This window comes from Colias philodice, chromosome 11 (assembly GCF_061535455.1).
Source record: "Colias philodice isolate Cphi_HAF_F1 chromosome 11, ilColPhil1 Martin Lab GWU primary, whole genome shotgun sequence".
NCBI classification, from domain to species: domain Eukaryota; kingdom Metazoa; phylum Arthropoda; class Insecta; order Lepidoptera; family Pieridae; genus Colias; species Colias philodice.
In genome coordinates, this window is record NC_143096.1 from 1,895,957 (window position 1) to 1,915,684 (window position 19,728).

At 33.3% G+C, this 19,728-nt stretch overlaps 2 protein-coding genes across 2 annotated transcripts; both read right to left on the reverse strand.

The window, feature by feature from the left end:
* Positions 1–2,303: 2,303 nt before the first annotated feature.
* GC (gamma-glutamyl carboxylase) lies at positions 2,304–8,563 on the reverse strand. The gene is made up of 7 exons (XM_089700345.1): positions 8,408–8,563; positions 7,606–7,771; positions 7,231–7,416; positions 6,946–7,109; positions 6,435–6,880; positions 2,741–3,230; positions 2,304–2,668 (listed from the first exon to the last, which is right to left on the reverse strand). Exons 1-7 carry the CDS (start codon positions 8,553–8,555, stop codon positions 2,304–2,306), a joined length of 1,965 nt encoding a protein of 654 aa, XP_089556471.1. The 5' UTR covers positions 8,556–8,563.
* Positions 8,564–13,286: 4,723 nt separating this feature from the next.
* Positions 13,287–19,724, reverse strand: LOC149484369 (uncharacterized). Its single transcript, XM_089700520.1, has 6 exons — positions 19,568–19,724; positions 18,996–19,121; positions 18,458–18,546; positions 16,600–16,770; positions 15,783–15,869; positions 13,287–15,464 (listed from the first exon to the last, which is right to left on the reverse strand). Exons 1-6 carry the CDS (start codon positions 19,687–19,689, stop codon positions 15,304–15,306), a joined length of 756 nt encoding a protein of 251 aa, XP_089556646.1. The 5' UTR covers positions 19,690–19,724; the 3' UTR covers positions 13,287–15,303.
* Positions 19,725–19,728: the final 4 nt, after the last annotated feature.

Sequence of the window (19,728 nt, forward strand, 5' to 3'; positions counted from 1 at the left end):
GCTCCGTCGACGCGCAAAAAAAAATGGCCTAGCCTGAACTGATTTATCCTATTGGTCTTAGGATGAACTAGTTTGGCCTAGGCTATACCAGTTCATCCGATCGTGTATAGGACGAACTAGTTTAGCCTAGGCTAAACTAGTTTGTCCTGAAATCGGGTTTGGCCGGTAACATATATAACCCTATAAACCGTCAAATTGGCCAACATTGCCCACTTTTTATGAATAATTTCAATTTCCGCAAAAAAATTCTATGGCAACGTTAGTATATTTTCTGCTACTGTTAAAGTTGCTTAAGTAAATATTATGTTATAGTACTAAGTTTAACACTGGATGGCGCCACGCGCTCATTGAATCGCGCTATTGAAGTTGTTTCTACAATTTGTATAAGTGTTTTGTTGTTTAAATTTTACATCACCACTGGTTAGAAATTGTACATGGTTCTCCCCGCACACCACCCGCTCGCCCACCAGCCGCTTGCAGCGCTACTAAGTCACTTCATAGCGGGCCACTATGAAACTACAGAATGAACAGACTTTAAGTGACTTAGTAGCGCTGCAAGCGGCTGGTGGGCGAGCGGGTGGTGTGCCGTGTGCGGGGAGAACCATGTACAATTTCTAACCAGTGGTGATGTAAATAATACAGACAAATTTGAATGCACAAAGAGACCTTTATTAAAACAACAAATTCTACCATATGTTTTTCTTAGATCGTGTGCATATATTGCTGTAGAAAGTTTCATTATTCTTCAACATTTTATTCATTTTTTGTCTGTTTTTCGCTTTCCAAAAAGCCTAGGGTTGGTACATCTCAGTAAAATGAGCATGACTTCCGATTTCTTTTACTGCAAATATTTCGTAGTAGGATTATGTTGTAGGCAATAAAAAGATAAAAAAAGCAAAACAGAATATTGTTCAGTGACTATTTAATAAAAATAAACATATTTTCACATTTCAGTTGTGCTTAAAATTCAGCAATTTAACTTTATTTACCATGTTTCTTTCCGGGAGACCAAATTAAGCTTATTTTTCCGAAATTAACCGAATAGAAGTAATATTATTAAGTATCAAATTATGTGGTAATATGAAATGTGCCAACCCTAAGCTTTTTTTGATGGTGGGCAATGTTGTCAAATATAGATCCCTACATTATTGGGTAATTTTGCCCACCATTGTAACTTCTGTTTAAAACATCCTTCAGTGGAAATAATAGCATTAAAATACTCTTCAAACATTATTTTATAACATATTATGAGTAATAATAACCTGGGTTTTTTAGCCATCATGCACAAACTATCACTTGAATTTTCACCATTTTTTGCCCGCAAAATCACACATGATATTCGACGAGTTACAACAAGTTGCTGATTTAAGTTAGCGACACACACAATAGGCAGTGTTGTCATACATATAACCTATTTTACACCAAATACTATTAATGTTGCCAAAGTATAAAGGTATTTTTGCAATTTAAAAATTTTCTTATGAATTGATCTTTGGGCAAAGATACCCTTGTGGGCAATGTTGGCCAATTTGACGGAAATTGAGTACCTAGTGGTTTCTGGCTTAAATAATTACACCACAAGGCGTGGTTTCGACACGTTTCGATGCCCGTTGACGATACATATTGTGTTTACTGCAGGAGACACCTAGCATGCAAACGTATTGGTAAGTATGATTAGATTATTTAGAGCATTTACAAAAAAATAAGCTACTTTTTCCGGACATCGGCTAGACATTTTTTAAGCTTTTTCACAGAAAAGGTAATAACTAGTTAGTATCTAACTATGTTTTTTCAAATAAGTTTTTATACTCATATAAGCAGAGATAAATGATCTAATGAAGCAAAAACTATGCAAAATCCATTCGGTTGTTCTCGAGTTATGTCATACTTACATTCTTTTAAACATAATATGAATTATGATAGATATATTTAATAAATAACAAGTAGGTAGTTTTCTATTTTTAAAGTAGACATCTTGTAGACTCTGACTGTGTTCCAGGTTTTTAAGATTGGGATATACGTAGATACTAAGTTCTATTAATAGAAGATGAATAAAACAACTGAATAATTTTAGTAGGTAGGTATCTTTATTTTATTACATTCTATTCACATCTACATTCAGACATTGAGATATTTTGCTTATTTCTAATATTTAAATATTATCTAAATTAATACAATTTAGATAATATTTATATATAATATAGAATAAGACGAAACTCGCAACTTTGTCCTCGTAAATAAGTTAGTTGCATAACTTAGTAACTAGGTATTTTTTGAACAATTTTCTTTTAATAGCCTAGGGATTATAAAATCGGATTACACTGTGAAATTCGAAATATATTCGAAAAAATATTGTTCGCGAACGTAAACATATTTTTATACCGTCTGAATAGTTCTTTATTGATCGGTAAAAGCGGTTTTGATTGTTCCACATTATTTGCTTCCGTAAGATTGGCAAAAGTATACATATAAAATGCTGGACTTGAACCAATATTTATGACTCTATGAAATTTTTCCGAGTCCAGTTTAACTTGATGTCCCTCATTTAGTCGGTGTGATTGACCCTTTAAATCAGCTGTTAGTTCTGGTTGATACATCACCGTTCCTTTTAGAACTCGCAGAGAAACGTTCACCAATTCTTGTGGAATAAATTTGTCTTGTTCGTAGCCTAAAAAATTAACAAATTTGAAAAATAATTTGAGCAAAATATTCGGACTAAATTAAGCAGATAGTAACAGACCTGGGAAATCCGCAATAAAAACGACGTCGCTATAATTATTCCACGAATGAACATCTTCTTTTATATTCTGCAAATAACTCCTCCAATTGAGCCCCTCATCCAACAATGGCATGATGTACGACAATTGCTTAAACGGTGACCAGGATACAGTTAACATATCTGCTTTTGAAAACATTCGCTGGATAAAACGGCCGTTCATGGAACACCACACGTCAACATAAATAGAAATGTTTTCTGAAAGTGAATTCGCTGAATTTTGCCTTCCTGTGTGTGTTTTAAGGAGTCTGTCTTTCAAACAATGAGCGTATTGGTAAACCATGTCGCCGTGCCGTGTCCATCGATCGTTAGGCGAATAAATGTAAGGGTCTACGAAATATTCTGCTTTGTTTTCGTTATTCACTACTTTCACGACGACGGAGTAAACGTCCCACGTGTGAACCATCATGTCCCAGGAATATCCGTATAGACCGTTTGTCCAGTTGTTGTAACCCTTCAATCAAACATTGTTAAAATTTAAATATGCTACAATTGTAAAGTCAGGCGAGCTTAAGCATATTGTATTGCTCTATCACTCGGTCTCGCAAATGTCTTTTTAAAATTGGGATGCGATAATGATTATGAGCGATATAATTAATTATAAATAAATAAAATAAATAAAAATTTCCATAAAATACCGATGAATTACCAAGGAACTTACTTTATCCAAAAAATAATTCGTGTTCATATCTCATTAAACAGGTATGAGTACATTAATACCAAAATTAAATTAATGCTACATAGCTTTCATTTAATTAATATTACATTAAAGCGCGTCACACACGGTGAAGATAATGTAAAATATATATTATCTTAGAGCATATTTCCGATTATCGCTCGCCATACAAATCCTATGAGCCATAACACACGACGAAGATAATATATATTTTACCTTCAATATCTTAAGATACCAAGCGATAAGCCATCTATAGGCCGGGAGATACTGACACAAAATTTCGGGTCACTTGTAACAGGATGGCGGTTCTACAGGGGTCTTAGTACGCAATGACAAAAAGAATTAAGTCTTACAATCGTCCGCCCCATGTTTGCAATCTGCGATATTTTTTTCTAGGTAGAATTGTATACAAACAAACAGAATATAATGATCCCATACTGTAAAAAAATTATTTTACGTATTGTACAGTCGTATTTTTGAAGCGTGACGAATAAATTAGTTTTATCAAATCAAAAAATGACATCAAAAAAATCACATCATCATCAATCCGCCATCCTGTTACAATTTACAAATGACCCGAAATTTTGTGTCAGTATCTCCCGGCCTATAAGATGTTATAATATTAATGTACCAAATACATACATTATTTATGACATTTTAGTAATGGTTCGGTCACACTACCAACGACTACGACGACAACGACCAAAATTCCCATCCAGACAAAATTCGTTCAAAATAAAATATTAAAATTTCCCGTCATACTGGTACTCGGAAGAAAGAAAATTCGAGGTAAATTAATAAAAAAATAGGTTTTTTGCAATTTTCGCCGAGACGGTAAGCTAATCATATAATTACCTGGGAACAAAATTGTAGATCATAAAATTATCTATATAAAAAACTTCTAATACATTTTTTTCTAGGAGCCACCGTTTCTACGAAAAATCTATGTTTTCATTTATTATTCGCAAAAAAAAATTCCAATCATCAGAACGACAGGAAATTTTAATATTTTATTTTTAAGTGTGTTTTTTTCACAATTTTGTTAAATTGCGACTGGATGAAAATTTTGTTTGTGGTCGTCTTCGTCGTTGGTAGGGTGAACAAATCCTTAGCGAAATATCGAGAATTGACATTTAAAATAAATGACAATCAGTATCGCTAGCGTAGGTATCTTAAATCGTGTGTGATACCATAAGAGCCAGCGCGCACGAGCAACTTTGTCTCCGCAACTATTTTGTCTCTCCCATCAATTTGTATGGGGAGTTGCGTCGCTATGTGCGCGCACTTTCATACTAGCCCATGGGTGGGAGAGACAAAATAGTTGCGGAGACAAAAAAGTTGCGGAGACAAAGTTGCTCGTGCGCGCACTGTCTAAGATACAGAGCGAGCGCGCACGAGCAACTTAGTTGCCCGGCAACTATTTTGTCTCTGTCGCTGTCTCCTCGCAAAGTTTTGAACGATGCGCACACGAAAGCGACAGCAACGCAACTTTTTCTTTAAAATTTTCTGCATTTATCAACATGGATTTCGAAGAGACGGTTGTGGTCTGTGCTCTTGTCCCGCATAGTTCCCATTCCCGTGGGATTTCCGGGATAAAACCTATCCTATGTGTTAATCCAAGTTACCCTCTATATGTGTGCTAAATTTCATTGTAATCGGTTCAGTAGTTTATGCGTGAAAAACTGAAAACCATACATACATACAAACCTTTCCTCTTTAAAATATTAGTATAGATATGTAATCGTAATTGAAAAAAGTTAAGTAAATGTGCAGTTCCAACAAAACGAAATAACATATTTTTCTATGTCGTCGTTACTAGATTACGTTGCTGAATTTTGTTGAAATGTCAATGTTGCCTATTAAAATGGCTCTACTATAGACAGAAAAACTACTAATAATAAAAATAACTTCATTAAAAACAATATTATTAATTTATTAAATAGGTTTGAAGTCGGTGCCAAGCACTAAGCACTTAGTATTAAGCCCGTGAACCGACATCAAACCTTTTTAGTAAATAACACATCTAAATAATATTATGTAGTAATTAATAATATCAAATCTTTTTTATTTTTTACTTAACCGTTTTTGAAGTCGGTTGTTTTTAACGAAGTTATTTTTATTTACTACTTTTTAGTGTATTTTTCAACACGAATCAAACGAGCCCAAACTCGATAATGTTGAGTCAAGATATTACTAAGTTCCTATGGCCACCTTCCGATTCCATCATCAAATCAGCTCTATGTCATAATAATGTTTCATCGCTATCCAATTTACATACGTATACAAAATTTCAGCTCAATCGGTTACCTGGAAATGAATCAAAGTTACTTGCTACATATTTTCAATTAAGTCATCGAGACCAGACAAAAATGCTCACAAAATAAAAACTACTGGGCTTATCCGAATAAAATTTATGGGACCAATTCCACACCATTCCGCATCAAACAAAAAAAGAATCACGTTAAACCGGTTCAGAAACCTCGGAGTAATCGGTGTACATACATAAAAAAATATACCAGCCGAATTGATAACCTCCTCCTTTTTTTGAAGTCGGTTAAAAACTACTGTGTACGAGAATAAATACGTTGACATAAATACGTACTATCGCTACGCCGCGGCAACTGGCCGGCGGCCGCCGACCGGCAACGTTTTTGTCGCCGTGCGCGTACTTGCATTGAAACCAATAGATAGGGCGACAGTTGCGTCGCGGGCTTGTCTCCGAACCCGCGGACAAAAAAGTCTCCCGGGAGTTGCGTCGCTACGTGCGCGCACTTTCATACTAGCCCATAGGTGGGAGAGACAAAATAGTTGCGGAGACAAAATAGTTGCGGAGACAAAGTTGCTCGTGCGCGCTGGCTCTTTTAGAGAATCTTAACATAAAATATTATAGTATCTTCACCGTGTGTGATGCGCATAAAGCTCGAAATGATTAAGTCACTTGATACTGAAGAATATTTATTAGAGTACCTACGTCTTACATACCTTTGTAATAAAATGAGAATATGGCAAAAACGCTTGAGTCACGACGTGTAATAGAATCAATAAAAACGTTCTCATTTTTCTTTTATCGTATTTATCTTTACATTCTTCTAAGTTTTTTATTGCATCTTCACTTTTTTCAAGACTGTTATCTGATGTCTCCTTTTCATTACCGTCACATACTTTCTCATTTGTCTCATTATTTTTATCCTCCATCATAATATTATCCACATCAGAATCTTTAGAAAATTTTTCATCACTTTCATCTTGAATATGTTCTTTGTTAGTATTAAATTTATCATACAGTTTAGCGAATATCTCTCTCAATGACTGAATACGTCTACTAAAAAAAACTACAGTCGAAGGAATGGCACGTCTAAATAATATTTTAGGCCAATCGAATGGATAATATAAAGGCATTGTTGCTAAGCAGACCCAAGGAAACATACCTAAAAATAAAAGCAAATGTAATGTTATACATTTTATATTGCCTTAGAATATTTCGAAAACTTACCAATCGCAAACAATCGACTATTCATAAGGTGGAACAGTGCACAGAATATCATAGCAATATGCCTTGTTTTAGACCACATCATCCAAAAAGCGATGGTCAGGTCAAAGACAAATATAAACCAGTGCACTATCAAGTAATTTATTTGAGGGCCCGTTAAGAATAATCTGGAAAATATAAATTATGTACCTATGTGTGTGTTATTTTGTAATGATACAGTAAAGGTTTATTAATGTAAGTACCTAAGGCAATTAATTATTTTTATACTGGGTAGGTAAATTGACTTACTTAAACGGGCTGAATACCCAGTGTTCACTCAAGTTAGGTACAGAATAACCTGTCAGCCATTCCGCTGTCCCCTTCTTCAATCCTGCTACGAAGTACAAGATGAAGAACTGATATTTCAGTATGAAATAATTCCAGTATGGCACGGTTGTTCTTTTCAGTGATGGATTCAAAAACACGTCTATTGACCTGCACCATTGAAAATGCATTAATTAGTTTTAAAGGAAACTAATTAAACACGTAACTATAGCTATGAATTCGTGGCCATCTAATGAAGTAAGAATATTGTAAGTGGTTTTGCCTGTTGAAGGCTTTATCTTTTCCTACGTAAAATAGACTGAGCATTTATAATAGTAATTTTTAATTGAAATTTCTCACCAATAGTATCCAGCCTCCGTGCACGACAGGAGAAGCGAAACCATGCCGAACAAATAGCTATGGTTATTCCAAAAACTCTTCTCTATGAGGAATAGATACCAGTAGCATATCGTGAATGCCCAGGAACTCAAGCGAAATCGGTATCCGAGGGTTATACCAAGTGCACCTGAAAGAAAGTGTTAAAAATCTTCTCCTTTTTTAATATTTTTCATACGCTACAAGTTCTAGGAACGTTGATATTCATATTATAATCATAAATATTAAAAAATTGCACATTACTAAGAAATTATTTCGCCTGATGAGTAGAGATCATAATGTGTGTAGGAATCCATGCTATGAGCTCATAAGAATTTTGCCTTTGCTTTTAAATAATTTAGATTCAAAGAATGGTAACTAATAACCTGATTTTCCAAATCGCATTAGTTAAAAAATAATTTTAGAAAAACAATTACACGTGAACAAATTCAATGAATTAATGAAATGAAAAATCACAAATAATTAAAATATGAATAATTCGTTGACGTAATGCTGAATTACTTATCCTAAATAATTTTTTTTTTCAAATAAAATTAATCACTTAAACCATTAATGGTCATAAATTAACCTTTTCTGAGCAGATAGGGATATTCGCATTTGAGTAGATTTATTTAAAAGTGTAGTGTGTAGTGATTTTTATTTAAAATGCCATAAATTAGTTTATTACCCACTCTCTTAGCAAACTTACCGCTCCTAAGTTTGAAGCTATAGTACCTATAAGCCTTCATATAAAATACAAACCTTGTTAAAAAGCACAATAACTTACCAAGCCACAATATCAGATATACCAGGGCCATGTACGGCAAGGAGACAGCAGTCACAAACGGCAGCAGAGGAAAGTGGCAGGTGTTGGGGTCGCCCCAGCGCGTCGGCATCACCGCTCCTCCTCTCTCATCGGGGATGTCCAAGAGCATGCAAATACCTATTTACAACTTATAGTATTGTACCTATATGCAGTTTATATGTCAGGACTTGGAAACACAATACTTTTAATCCAAGCTAGAATTTTGGTACCTACGCAAACTATAGCTCGTAATACCTATCGTAAAGCATTTTATTCTCCTTTATGTACGTGTATAGAGACGATTCTATAAATTGCATATTTACATCTCAAATGAAACAACATCTAGCTAGCTATTCAATTGTCTTAAATACCTAAATAATATTATGTTTTAGTTAATTTTATTATTTACCTATGTATCATTAAATCATATACCTAGATTAACATAATATACTTAATTATTGTTATTTATAACATAAAAAGTTTCGAAATAAAGGCGAAAGTTTGTAAGTATGGATGTATGGATGTTTGTTACTCTTTCACGTAAAAACTACTGAACCGATTACAATGAAATTTAGCACACATATATAGGGTAACTTGGATTAACACATAGGATAGGTTTTATCCCCGAAATCCCACGGGAACGGGAACTATGCGGGTTTTCCTTTGAAAACGCGGGCGAAGCCGCGGGCGGAAATCTAGTATAAAAGTAAAATAATGTTCTAAGTTGAAAAGAGTACGAATTTCTTACCAAATAATATTCTAGTAATAGCCAGACTCGAGGAATCCTTTGGGGTGTATAAATAATTAATAATTTTCCCGCAAGTCACATCTTGTATGGGAAATCCGAATTGCTCCAAAAACTTTTCATTTAGACATACATAAATCTTTATAGCGCTGTTTTTAGTGCATAAATCTGAAAGGGCATGATAAATATTTTTAATAGGAAATTTCATATTGATTCCGAATAAATTATGATATAACTACGGAATTCCCAATTACTGTTCAATATCATATCTTAATAGTTACTAAATTTTACCTTGCATTTCGTGATAGTTAATAATTCTACACTTAATATACTTAAGTACTTAATCAAATAAAATAATAATAATGTTTGCGATTATCTACATTCTACAGCAATATTATTAACAAACTAGTTGTCCGCTCTGGCTTCGCCCCAGTAGTAGTTACTGAGATTAGCGTGTTTAAACAAACAAACGAGCAAACTCTTCAGCTTTGTGTTATAAGTAAGTATAGAGGTATAGAATTATAGATAGTATAGATTTACTTACACAGAGCTTTTAATCTTTTCATTTTCTCCTGCCTCTGCTGAAGACAACCCCAAGACTGATACAAAATTTATTGCGTAGAATTAAAATAACCTTTGTTCATCTTTTGTACATTTAATCATGTAGACATTATGGAATGAACATGTCAGTGAAATTATGCATACAGGTATCGGTTAATGGAATCTTAAGCTCTGAATAATTACGCTGAAACGACAAACTAAATTTGTGGCTGAATAATATATGATCCATCCATGTGGAAATGTGGAGAGGGTTAGCAAGTCACTGTACCTGAGTTTTCAATATTGTTCTGACGTATTGAACATATTACATACCTACCTAACTATAATTTTTTAAAGAATAGGAAAAAAAATGTCTTGACTACCCGTGAACCCGTCAGAGCAATGGAATTTATTCTACCTACTACATACTAGACTACGCTTAAAATGGTAGATCCTGAGATTCGCGCGTTCAAATAAACAAACAAACTCTTCAGCTTTATAATATTAGCATAGATTTCGGTTTAATTTGTCTAAAGGACACCCCATTCTCATTATAAAGAGTTTATGAATGCAATCAAACTAAATATAAAATTATGAAATTCATTTTTATTGAATAGCCTACCTAACCTACTACCCATGCATTTGAATATCTGTCTCTATAACACACTTTTATTAGCTTCATCTGTATGTTTTAAGTAACCCACTCCTTTAGACTTGATTTTTATCTACTTTAAACTAAGCTTTAAACGGATAGATTTAATTCATACTTTGTACACTTTGACAATATGGTTAGGGAGCCAGATGCAAATTTGGTTAACTATTTCCTCTCAAGAGATAATTCGTCAGACGCATGAGAGTATAGTATTATAAAGCCTCGTGAACGTCAGCTGGCGCTCGGTTGGGGGGGTGAGCGGTTGTAGCCTCCCACGCACATAGGAAAAAAAATACATTCATTCATTCATTTCCTCTCAGCTAAAAATTTGTCAAATTGTAGCTAACCCAATATCTCAACGAAAAAAAATAGTCAGCTGGTTACAACATGGTGTATTATACGTCAGCTGGTGTCTCGAACATGAAAGTTAAATTTAAAGAAAAATTTATTTTCCGTTATTTCCTCTCAAACAAAAATTTACCTGATGATAGCTTATATGTAACTGTGGATAAATATATATGTCAGCTGGCTGTATCTTGGTGAAAAAACCGTCAGCTGATACGGGAGGCTACAACCGCTCTTCCCCCCAACCGAGCTCCAGCTGACGTTCACGAGGCTTCATAATACTATACTTTGATGCATTTTACTAATTACCGCTTGAGAGGAACTTGGTCATAAAATCTGCTGCTGGCTCCCGGACCAATACAATTACATATTTCATTTTTTTCAATTAATTATTTGTAAGCATACTTACGTTCACACATTACTTACATTTTCATTTTCCTTGTATTTTTTTTCCAAAATACTTATACACTTATTATAAGTTGCAATGATGTGTAGAAACAATATATCTGCCAGTGAAAATTCCGTCAAAATCGATCTAGTTCTTGAAGAAAAGGAACGATACAAAACGACAGACGGATAAAAATTGTAAGTATAAGAAATATCTTTTATATATCTAATAATAATTATGAAGTATAAAGGCAGTAGGCCGGTACCTACACAATACACATCAATACGCATTTAGTTAAAGAGCGCTTATTGAAAAAATTACACAAAGACACTCTACTTTTATTTATTTGTAGGTATAGACTAGGTTTATATTACCTTTCTTACTGTAAAAGCCTAAGCTTTTATATGATATGTATAATATATAACACTGAATTAATAGACCATAGACTATGTCTTTCATTCTTGAATTTAATTTTCTTTAATTAGTCATTCACAAGAAATAGGAGAAACATGGGAGAAACAGATATGGAATCTGGCAGGTACCTAAGAATTTTAGAGTAACCCATCAAGAATTATCATTTTGATATTATTAGAAGTTAGGTAAGATATTGGTAGAAATGGTACAAAAATAAAACAAACAATTTTCCTGAAATAATTTATTTCTTCAACACTACATTTGATACAATTATCTACGTAGACACTCATTATTGTCAAAATAGCGTAAATACACAGTAATATTTTATTCAAAACCGTTGCATCCGTATACTATAGATATATTTTGTATGATTTAATTTAGTTGTAAAGCAAAATTTGTAATTAAAAAATTAAAAATTGATGTCATTCATGAATATTAAATATAAAATTTAAGTGTTAAAGTACCTTTAATATAAGAAAAATTAAGTGGGATGAAAAATATGTACTAAAGTTTCTTAAAATTTAAAATTTAAATAAGTAAATAATTTTATTGTGAGAACATGTAAAATAAAGACACTGCTAAGAGCAATTTTTTTTAATTACTTATTGCGTTTTATCATCAAAAACGTGCGAAATAATTAAAAAAAAAATCTAAAACGATTTTGAAATGTAAATTAATCTAGAATAAATATATATATTTTCCTATGCGCCTTTTTGAGTTTTTGTTCATTAGTAATCACAAAAAGGCGCATCGCATCAAATAAAATAGCATATCTTCAGAACATCCGTAATGTAATGGTGTGATTGTTTTTTGTTTCATATCATAAGAAATGCGACATAATATGTAAAAGAATACCTATTTATAAGAATATTTACGAATAGTCCGGGATACATCGCCCATTTTTGCAAGTGATTACTATCAAGCTAATTTTTCGTGAGTAGCTTTATTTTGATGAGATGCCCAATAATTTCATGAATGAAACTCTCGATTGTGGTAGCTTACAGAGGTAACAAGGATACAAATTTTTGATTTGACGGTTCTCAAATATTTATTACGCAATTTGTAGGACAATATGTCTATTGAATTATATAAGTATTAAATAAGTGAAAATAAAAAAATCAGCTGGTTACTAATCATTTATGATGACTTCGTTATGGATACACATTGGAATGGGGGACTCTTTGATCAAACCATAGATTTTGTAGGACAAATATTTTTTCGAATAATTTAGATAATTATCTTGAGATTGAACAAAAAAAAAACATTCAGTTAGTAATTATATTTGAGAACCATCAAATCAAAATATTTTATCCTTGTTTCCTCTGGTAGCTACCACAATCGAGAGTTTCATACATGAAATTATTGGGCATCTCATCAAAATAAAGCTACTCACGAAAAATTAGCTTGATAGTAATCACTTGCAAAAATGGGCGATGTATCCCGGACTAGAAGTGTTATTCCAGATTCAAACAACCCAAATGTAATAAAAATAAACGTATGCAACGGTTCTCAATAAAAATACAATAAGTAATTCATACTAATTGCAACATTTAAAACTGACGACAATGAATAATTAACGTTAATTGTAATAATTCTAAATATATTCGAAGGTGCTGTTTCTTTGTACTATTGAATATTTGCTTGACATTTAGAATTTTTTACTATTAATTAGTATAATCTTAATAAATAACATAAAATATTATTAAATTAACAGTAGGTAAGCTTTTAAGGATTAGGTGAATTTTATGAGAAAAAAAATTAAAATAAAATACAAAGAAATAATAAAACGAAACCTTTATTAAATAAAAATAAAGCAACAATAAACAAAATGTACATAATTCACAAAATTTCATATTCGTATACAATACGACATCAAAAAAACATAATTTCGAACGAAATACAATTGCAGACTATAAAACGTAAAACCAAATTTCACAGATAATTAAATAGCGGTATGGATCTTAAACAAGCATATTAAAGGCATTGATTAAACTTAAATCTAAAATTAAACATTTACGCGATAATAGGATACAGTTTTTTAGAATGTGATTAATAAACAATTGGATAATTTTATATTCTTTCATTATTTATGAATCACATCTAAAAAGACACAGCTTGTAGGAACTATCACACAAACATAATACTCTATTTTCAATAAAAATTAATCTCATTACTGAAACACAAATAAAATCACAGTTTAAAATGATCTCTTTGTACATTATTACGTAGGAAATATCATTTTTTTGTAAATAGACCTTTAATAATTTTAGTTTTTATTATTCAAAAAGTTTTTATCCTGATTTTTATGAAAATACCTTTGAAATACCAAGTATATATTGAAAATGGCAATACTAAGTGAATGTGGTAAATTTTAAAAACGGTAAAAATTTATAAATGTTAGTGAGTGTATATTATGTAGATAATAAATACTGCATTCGAAATGGGAATATTTTTATCAAATGACAATATTATTAGAAACCAAATATCTATGACACAGGAGAGATCGTGATTTTATATTTCAATTGCGAATCACCTACAAGCGGAATGTTAATAATATACTTCATTTGAAATCCGACTTTCACTTACTCAACAAAGGAAAAAAAAATTAAATTTAACATTTTGTAAAAAATATTTTTATATAATTTTATGTTATCGTTTTAGGGGAAAAAATTGATAAAAAAAATATATCTCAATCAACTGGCAACAATATCAAGGCCTGTACCACGAAATCTTGTGAGCTAACGACAAACGATGTCAGTCATACAAATTGCGATACTAAAGCGCAATAAATAAAATGTCTTATAAATTATAATACCTTTTTTGGGTAAGTGAAAAGGACAAAACGGCTATCTAACAAAGCAGGATCTATATAATTAACAATTCATTCAATTATATTGTATTGATATATTATTGAAATCCTTTGGTAACAATAAAGTCATCTATTTTGAAGTACTATTTTTACTGGATAGCCTCGTAACAGAATTTTGTTAATCTTTCATACAAAATACCATTTGCTAATACAAACATTATAAGTTAAACTGTTTTCATATAATAGTTTTAAAATAATGTAAAACAGTAATAAATAATATTCAATAGATTCACCTAGATTAAATAGTACTGTATTTTATGGAAACATTTTTATAGTATTTTCTATAAATGTGGCACTATTCAAAATATAATATTTTTACAAATCTAAAAGTAATAGAAATATAATAACGAAAATTATGTTTCATTATTATTTGTTTAATTTAAAATAAAATAGAATGTAGTTATATTTTAACTTTGTCTGCGTTGACTAGTTAAAATTATTAATATGATAATAGATACAATAAATTTAATCTTTTTTGTCGACTGAAAAAGGTTTTTTTAAGCTACAATATATGATGATATTTTTTTGCTAATTTCTTGTTAACATTTTGAACTACACATAGTTTAAACATCGCCGTAGTCAGGGCATTTTAGGAATTATTAAGAAAATATCAAATTTAACTTCAATTACAGATCTAGCCTATTATTGTCTCTCTTTCCATACAAAGCCATAAAATTAGAGTTTAATGGCCTTCCCTCAACCTTTCTCACCTCAAACTAACTTCCAAAGCAAGTCAAACCTATCAAACAATATTAAACTTTGTTGATTGTAATTTCATGATGATTTTATAATAATTTAAAACATCAAAATTCAAACTACGACATAGCGTTGTATGTTGTGTGGAGTTTGTAGTTTCAAATTGCCTGACTACAGCATTTTTTATTTACCTCTCGTCACAATAACAAAACGAGATATTTTAACATTTTTAATCCTTTTTAATGTATATAGCTTCACGTTCATGATCATGGACCACACCCCCAGGGCCGGGTAAATAAGAATGTCCGCTGAGATAAACATCCACTGCTCTAGCGGCTTGTCGGCCTTCGGATATCGCCCATACTACTAGAGATTGGCCTCGGCGACAATCTGAAAAACATTTTGATAATTAATATAGTATAGTTTGAGAATAATCTGTTTATATCTGGGTAGGAAAATCTAAATTAAACAGGTCAGCCGAAGACAAAATTTCATGCAGGTAGTTTTCTGATTCTTAACGAAATATTTCGTGATCTTAATTTTTACCCTTTCCTGAGAAGAATACTGGCAGAATAGCGTTCGCAGAATCAAATAATATCATTTATTGAATATGGAAAGATGTTTAAATTGTATTCGTTAAAGTAAAAGGTATTTAATTTAAAAAGCATATAAGAATAATAACAATAAAATTTATAAAAGAAAACATACCACCAGCTGCAAAGACGTTTTTAAAGGGCGTCTTGTAAATATTGTCCTTTGCTGTCTCAATGTTGCTGCGTGCGTCCAGTGGCAATTCTGTTGTATAAAAACATTATTGTTAGTAATATGTATTTGAAAGATGTTTTTATTGAAGTTGGATAATGCAACTTCTTCGTTGTATTCGAAATTTATGCATTTCCTGTTACTTCTAACCAACACGCGCGCGTTCTGTGTGTGTGTGTGCGCATCTATACACGTGTGTACATGTTGTATGACTGTATGCACTCACCGAGTTGCATGTAAACACGCCTGCGTGTATATACGGGTCTAGGCGGCGTGTCTGTGTGTGTAGAGCGAGCCGCATGGCGGCAAGAGTATGTGTGTGTATGTATAAACGCGCATACACGGTGCATGTCGAACCAGTTATGTGGTATGTGACTTCGAGGCCTGTCTAAGCTGTATATCAATGCGTGCGGTCCGTTTACATATGCGTGCATACACGCATCCATAACCGTTGTCTGTGTCCGCTTACCGAGCTGCATGTCACGCTACATGTATGCACGTTCACTGCGCGTGTCTGTATCCGCACACTGAGCTGCGTGTCGGGTTATAGGCCACATGTGTGCGTGTATATTTGCGAGCTGAGTGTCTCGCTACATGTGTGTGTGTGTGCGTGCTGTACCCTCACACCGAGCTGCGTATCACGCTACATGTGTGCGTGTATATTGACAAGCTGAGTGTCACGCTACATGTGTATGTGTGCGTGCTGTATCCTTATACCTCCCACTGTATACACACGTGTGCGTGTATACACACGTGCACTCACCCAGCTGCGTGGCGACGTGCCGCTCGGGCCCGAGGAAGCCGAGCGCGAGCAGCACGAGGTCGGCCCGGTAGCGGCGCGCGGAGCCGGCCCGCTCGCGCATCTCCCAGCGCCCGCCCGCGCCGCGCTCCCACTCCACTTCCACTGCCGACACGCCGCACACGTTGCCGTTACCTGCAAAACATAAGTAGCACCTCGTTTAGTCGAACCTCGATAAGTCAAAAACCTCCAAATCTCGAAAAAATGTCTTGTTCCCTTCCCTTCAAACCCGAAAACCTCTATTGCTTGAAATTTTGTCCCTCTGTTAGTCGAAATAATCACCGAGTCCCTCCAAGCCATTTTGGTACATATTTTCACTCTATACCTCGAAAAATCAAATTTGACCTCTGTATCTCGAACATAGCAACGTTTTATTTTACAACCTTTATAACTTGATGATTTGGAATTTATTACCTCTATTGGTCAAACAAAAATAAGTTACCGACTTTAAGAATTTGCCGACAGTGCAAGTACACTATTGTTTCTTAGAAAACATTTTAGGAGTATACGATAATTAATTTATGACTCACGAAACACGTGTTTGCGTTAAGTATCTGATGACGAAATTATCCATTCAGTAGCTCAGAAAACCGATACTAATGATTAAGATGACATAGAAGACGTGAATAGTACATGCGCTCCATGGGTTTCCATCAAAGAGGCAAGAACCGCATTGAATACCTTACGAAATTTTATAAAGCAAACCAGTATCTTTGAAAAAGAAGAATTTTCTGCTCTTTATAGATTATAAAATGCTAGAGAACAACCAAATTATCTAAAGCAAAAAAAAATACTGACTTTTTATAGCCATATTTTTTATTTTAAAATGATTTGAAATAATGTTGATTTATAATAAATAAAAACATGTTTGTGACCTCTGCAAGTTGAATTTTAATTTACTTTACCTCTCTAACTCAAAATTTATAAGAATAAACCTCAAACTCTATATGTCGAATCAAAATCCGCCTAAGTCGAAATCTTCCATAAGTTGAAAACTCTATAACTCGAATTTTTTGGCGTCTCCCTAAGTCGAATATCAATTCGACTTATAGAGGTGCTACTGTATTATTATAAACACTATACAGGGTGACTGGTAAGACGTCAGACGCATTTTGACAGTAGCTTCTTCTCATGAAACTGAACAACTTTTGTTCTACAACTTTGCTGAATTCGTAGAAAAAAAATTGGACTTTGTATGGAAATCGGTCAGCTGATTAGCGAAGTTTCCTTACAAAGTCCAATTTTTTTTTACGAATTCAGCAAAGTTGTAGAACAAAAGTTGTTCAGTTTCATGAGTAGAAGAAGATCCTGTCGAAATTCGTCTAACGTCTTACCTTTCACCTGGTATAAAACAAATGACAGGAGTACGCCGCAAACACGAGCGTAGCTCTTTAGTTATATAATATGACCACACATAACTACCAAGTGGTGTGAAGTCACATAAAACGAAAGACGCGGACGTCAATTGGAACGCGCTGAACGCAAGCTTAACTATCTCTATAGTCATGTGGGTGTGACAACGAGCCGCCGCGCTGCACTGTAGTATACGTGCATCGGCATATTGGCCACACAAACGAATGACTGTCGAAGTTTTGTGTTCTTAGGTACTCATATGTGGAAAAAGTTAAATAAACCAAACATTTTTATTTGCGTGATAGTTGGAAAAAAAAGCTATAAACTTATCAATTTCTTTTTGTTTAAAAAAAAATATATAAAAATATTAATAAATAAATCAATTTCTTTTTGTTTAAAAAAAAATAATAAAGTATTTTAATTTTAAAATCTTTGAATTAAAATGTTTTAAATACTAAAGAATACTTACCATCATCAATGAATTCTTTGGTGAGCGTAGAGAATTTCCTTGGATCGTTGCCAAACTTCAGTTTCACTTCTTCGTGTCCATAGTCAACCCTGGCAGAAAAAATAACAATTAAATTATCTTACTTCTTGTTTGTGTTATCCTACTAATATTATAAATGCGAAAGTTTGTGAGGATGTGTGTGTGTGTGTGTTTGTTACTCTTTCACGCAAATACTACTGAACCGTTTGCAATGAAATTTAGCACACATATAGAGGGTAACTTGGATTGACACATAGGATAGGTTTTATTCCGGAAATCCCACGGGAACGGGAACTATGCGGGTTTTTTTTTGAAAACGCGGGCGAAGCCGCGGGCGGAAAGCTAGTTTAATATATTTTAGTGGTATCCTGATTAAAATTTTTTAAACAGTATATCTATATATTTCATAATTAGAATTAATCACTATGTTGTATATACATAAATTATAGTGTTCGTGTATACTGAAATCTAGGCCAACTAAAAAACTATACTATTAAAATAATATGATATAATTTGTTACCTGAAAACTCTAGGCCATTGCGGCCACGGGTTATCTTGTCCTCTAGTGGGTTTTGGTTCGGGGAGGATTTCAAACGTTGTGATCGATTTGGCACCTTGACGCAGCGAAGTTGCTATACAGTCACATCTGCAATAATTTTCTATGATTAGAACATAACTTTAAATTGTGTAACGATGGAATCGTAATATATGTGAATACTTTTATAAATAGTGTACTGTATAGTGTAGGTAATCATAGTTCTGGTAGACTAGAAGTAATACTTATTTTGAAACTACACTATAAATCAAAAAGTGCAATATAGAAAAATGGAGACTTAACAGCAGTGAAAACTGACAAAATGTAAGGGCGTGTTTATGCGTAAATAACTTCACGAATGTAAATAGATAAGGGCGCGATGCATAATACGATGTATGCGTATGCATGCGTACACGTGCACGCAAAACAAATAACTTAGAATGCAAGCTAAATGTATGAATGCCGTTTTTGTTGTTTTTGTTTGTGTGTGTTTTTTCTATGTTTGTGTAAGTGTTTATTGTAGATAATGCTATAGATGTTCCATCCTTATTCCTTACCCAGTATCCCCACCCCCAATGACGAGCACGTCCTTATCCTTAGCGGACATGTGTGGAGCGACCTTAGCGTGTCCCCCCGCAGGGCTCGCTTGCTTCTTCTGCCAGCCCTGGAGGAACTCCATGGCAAAGTGTATGCCGATGAATGCCTTTTTTGTTGTTTT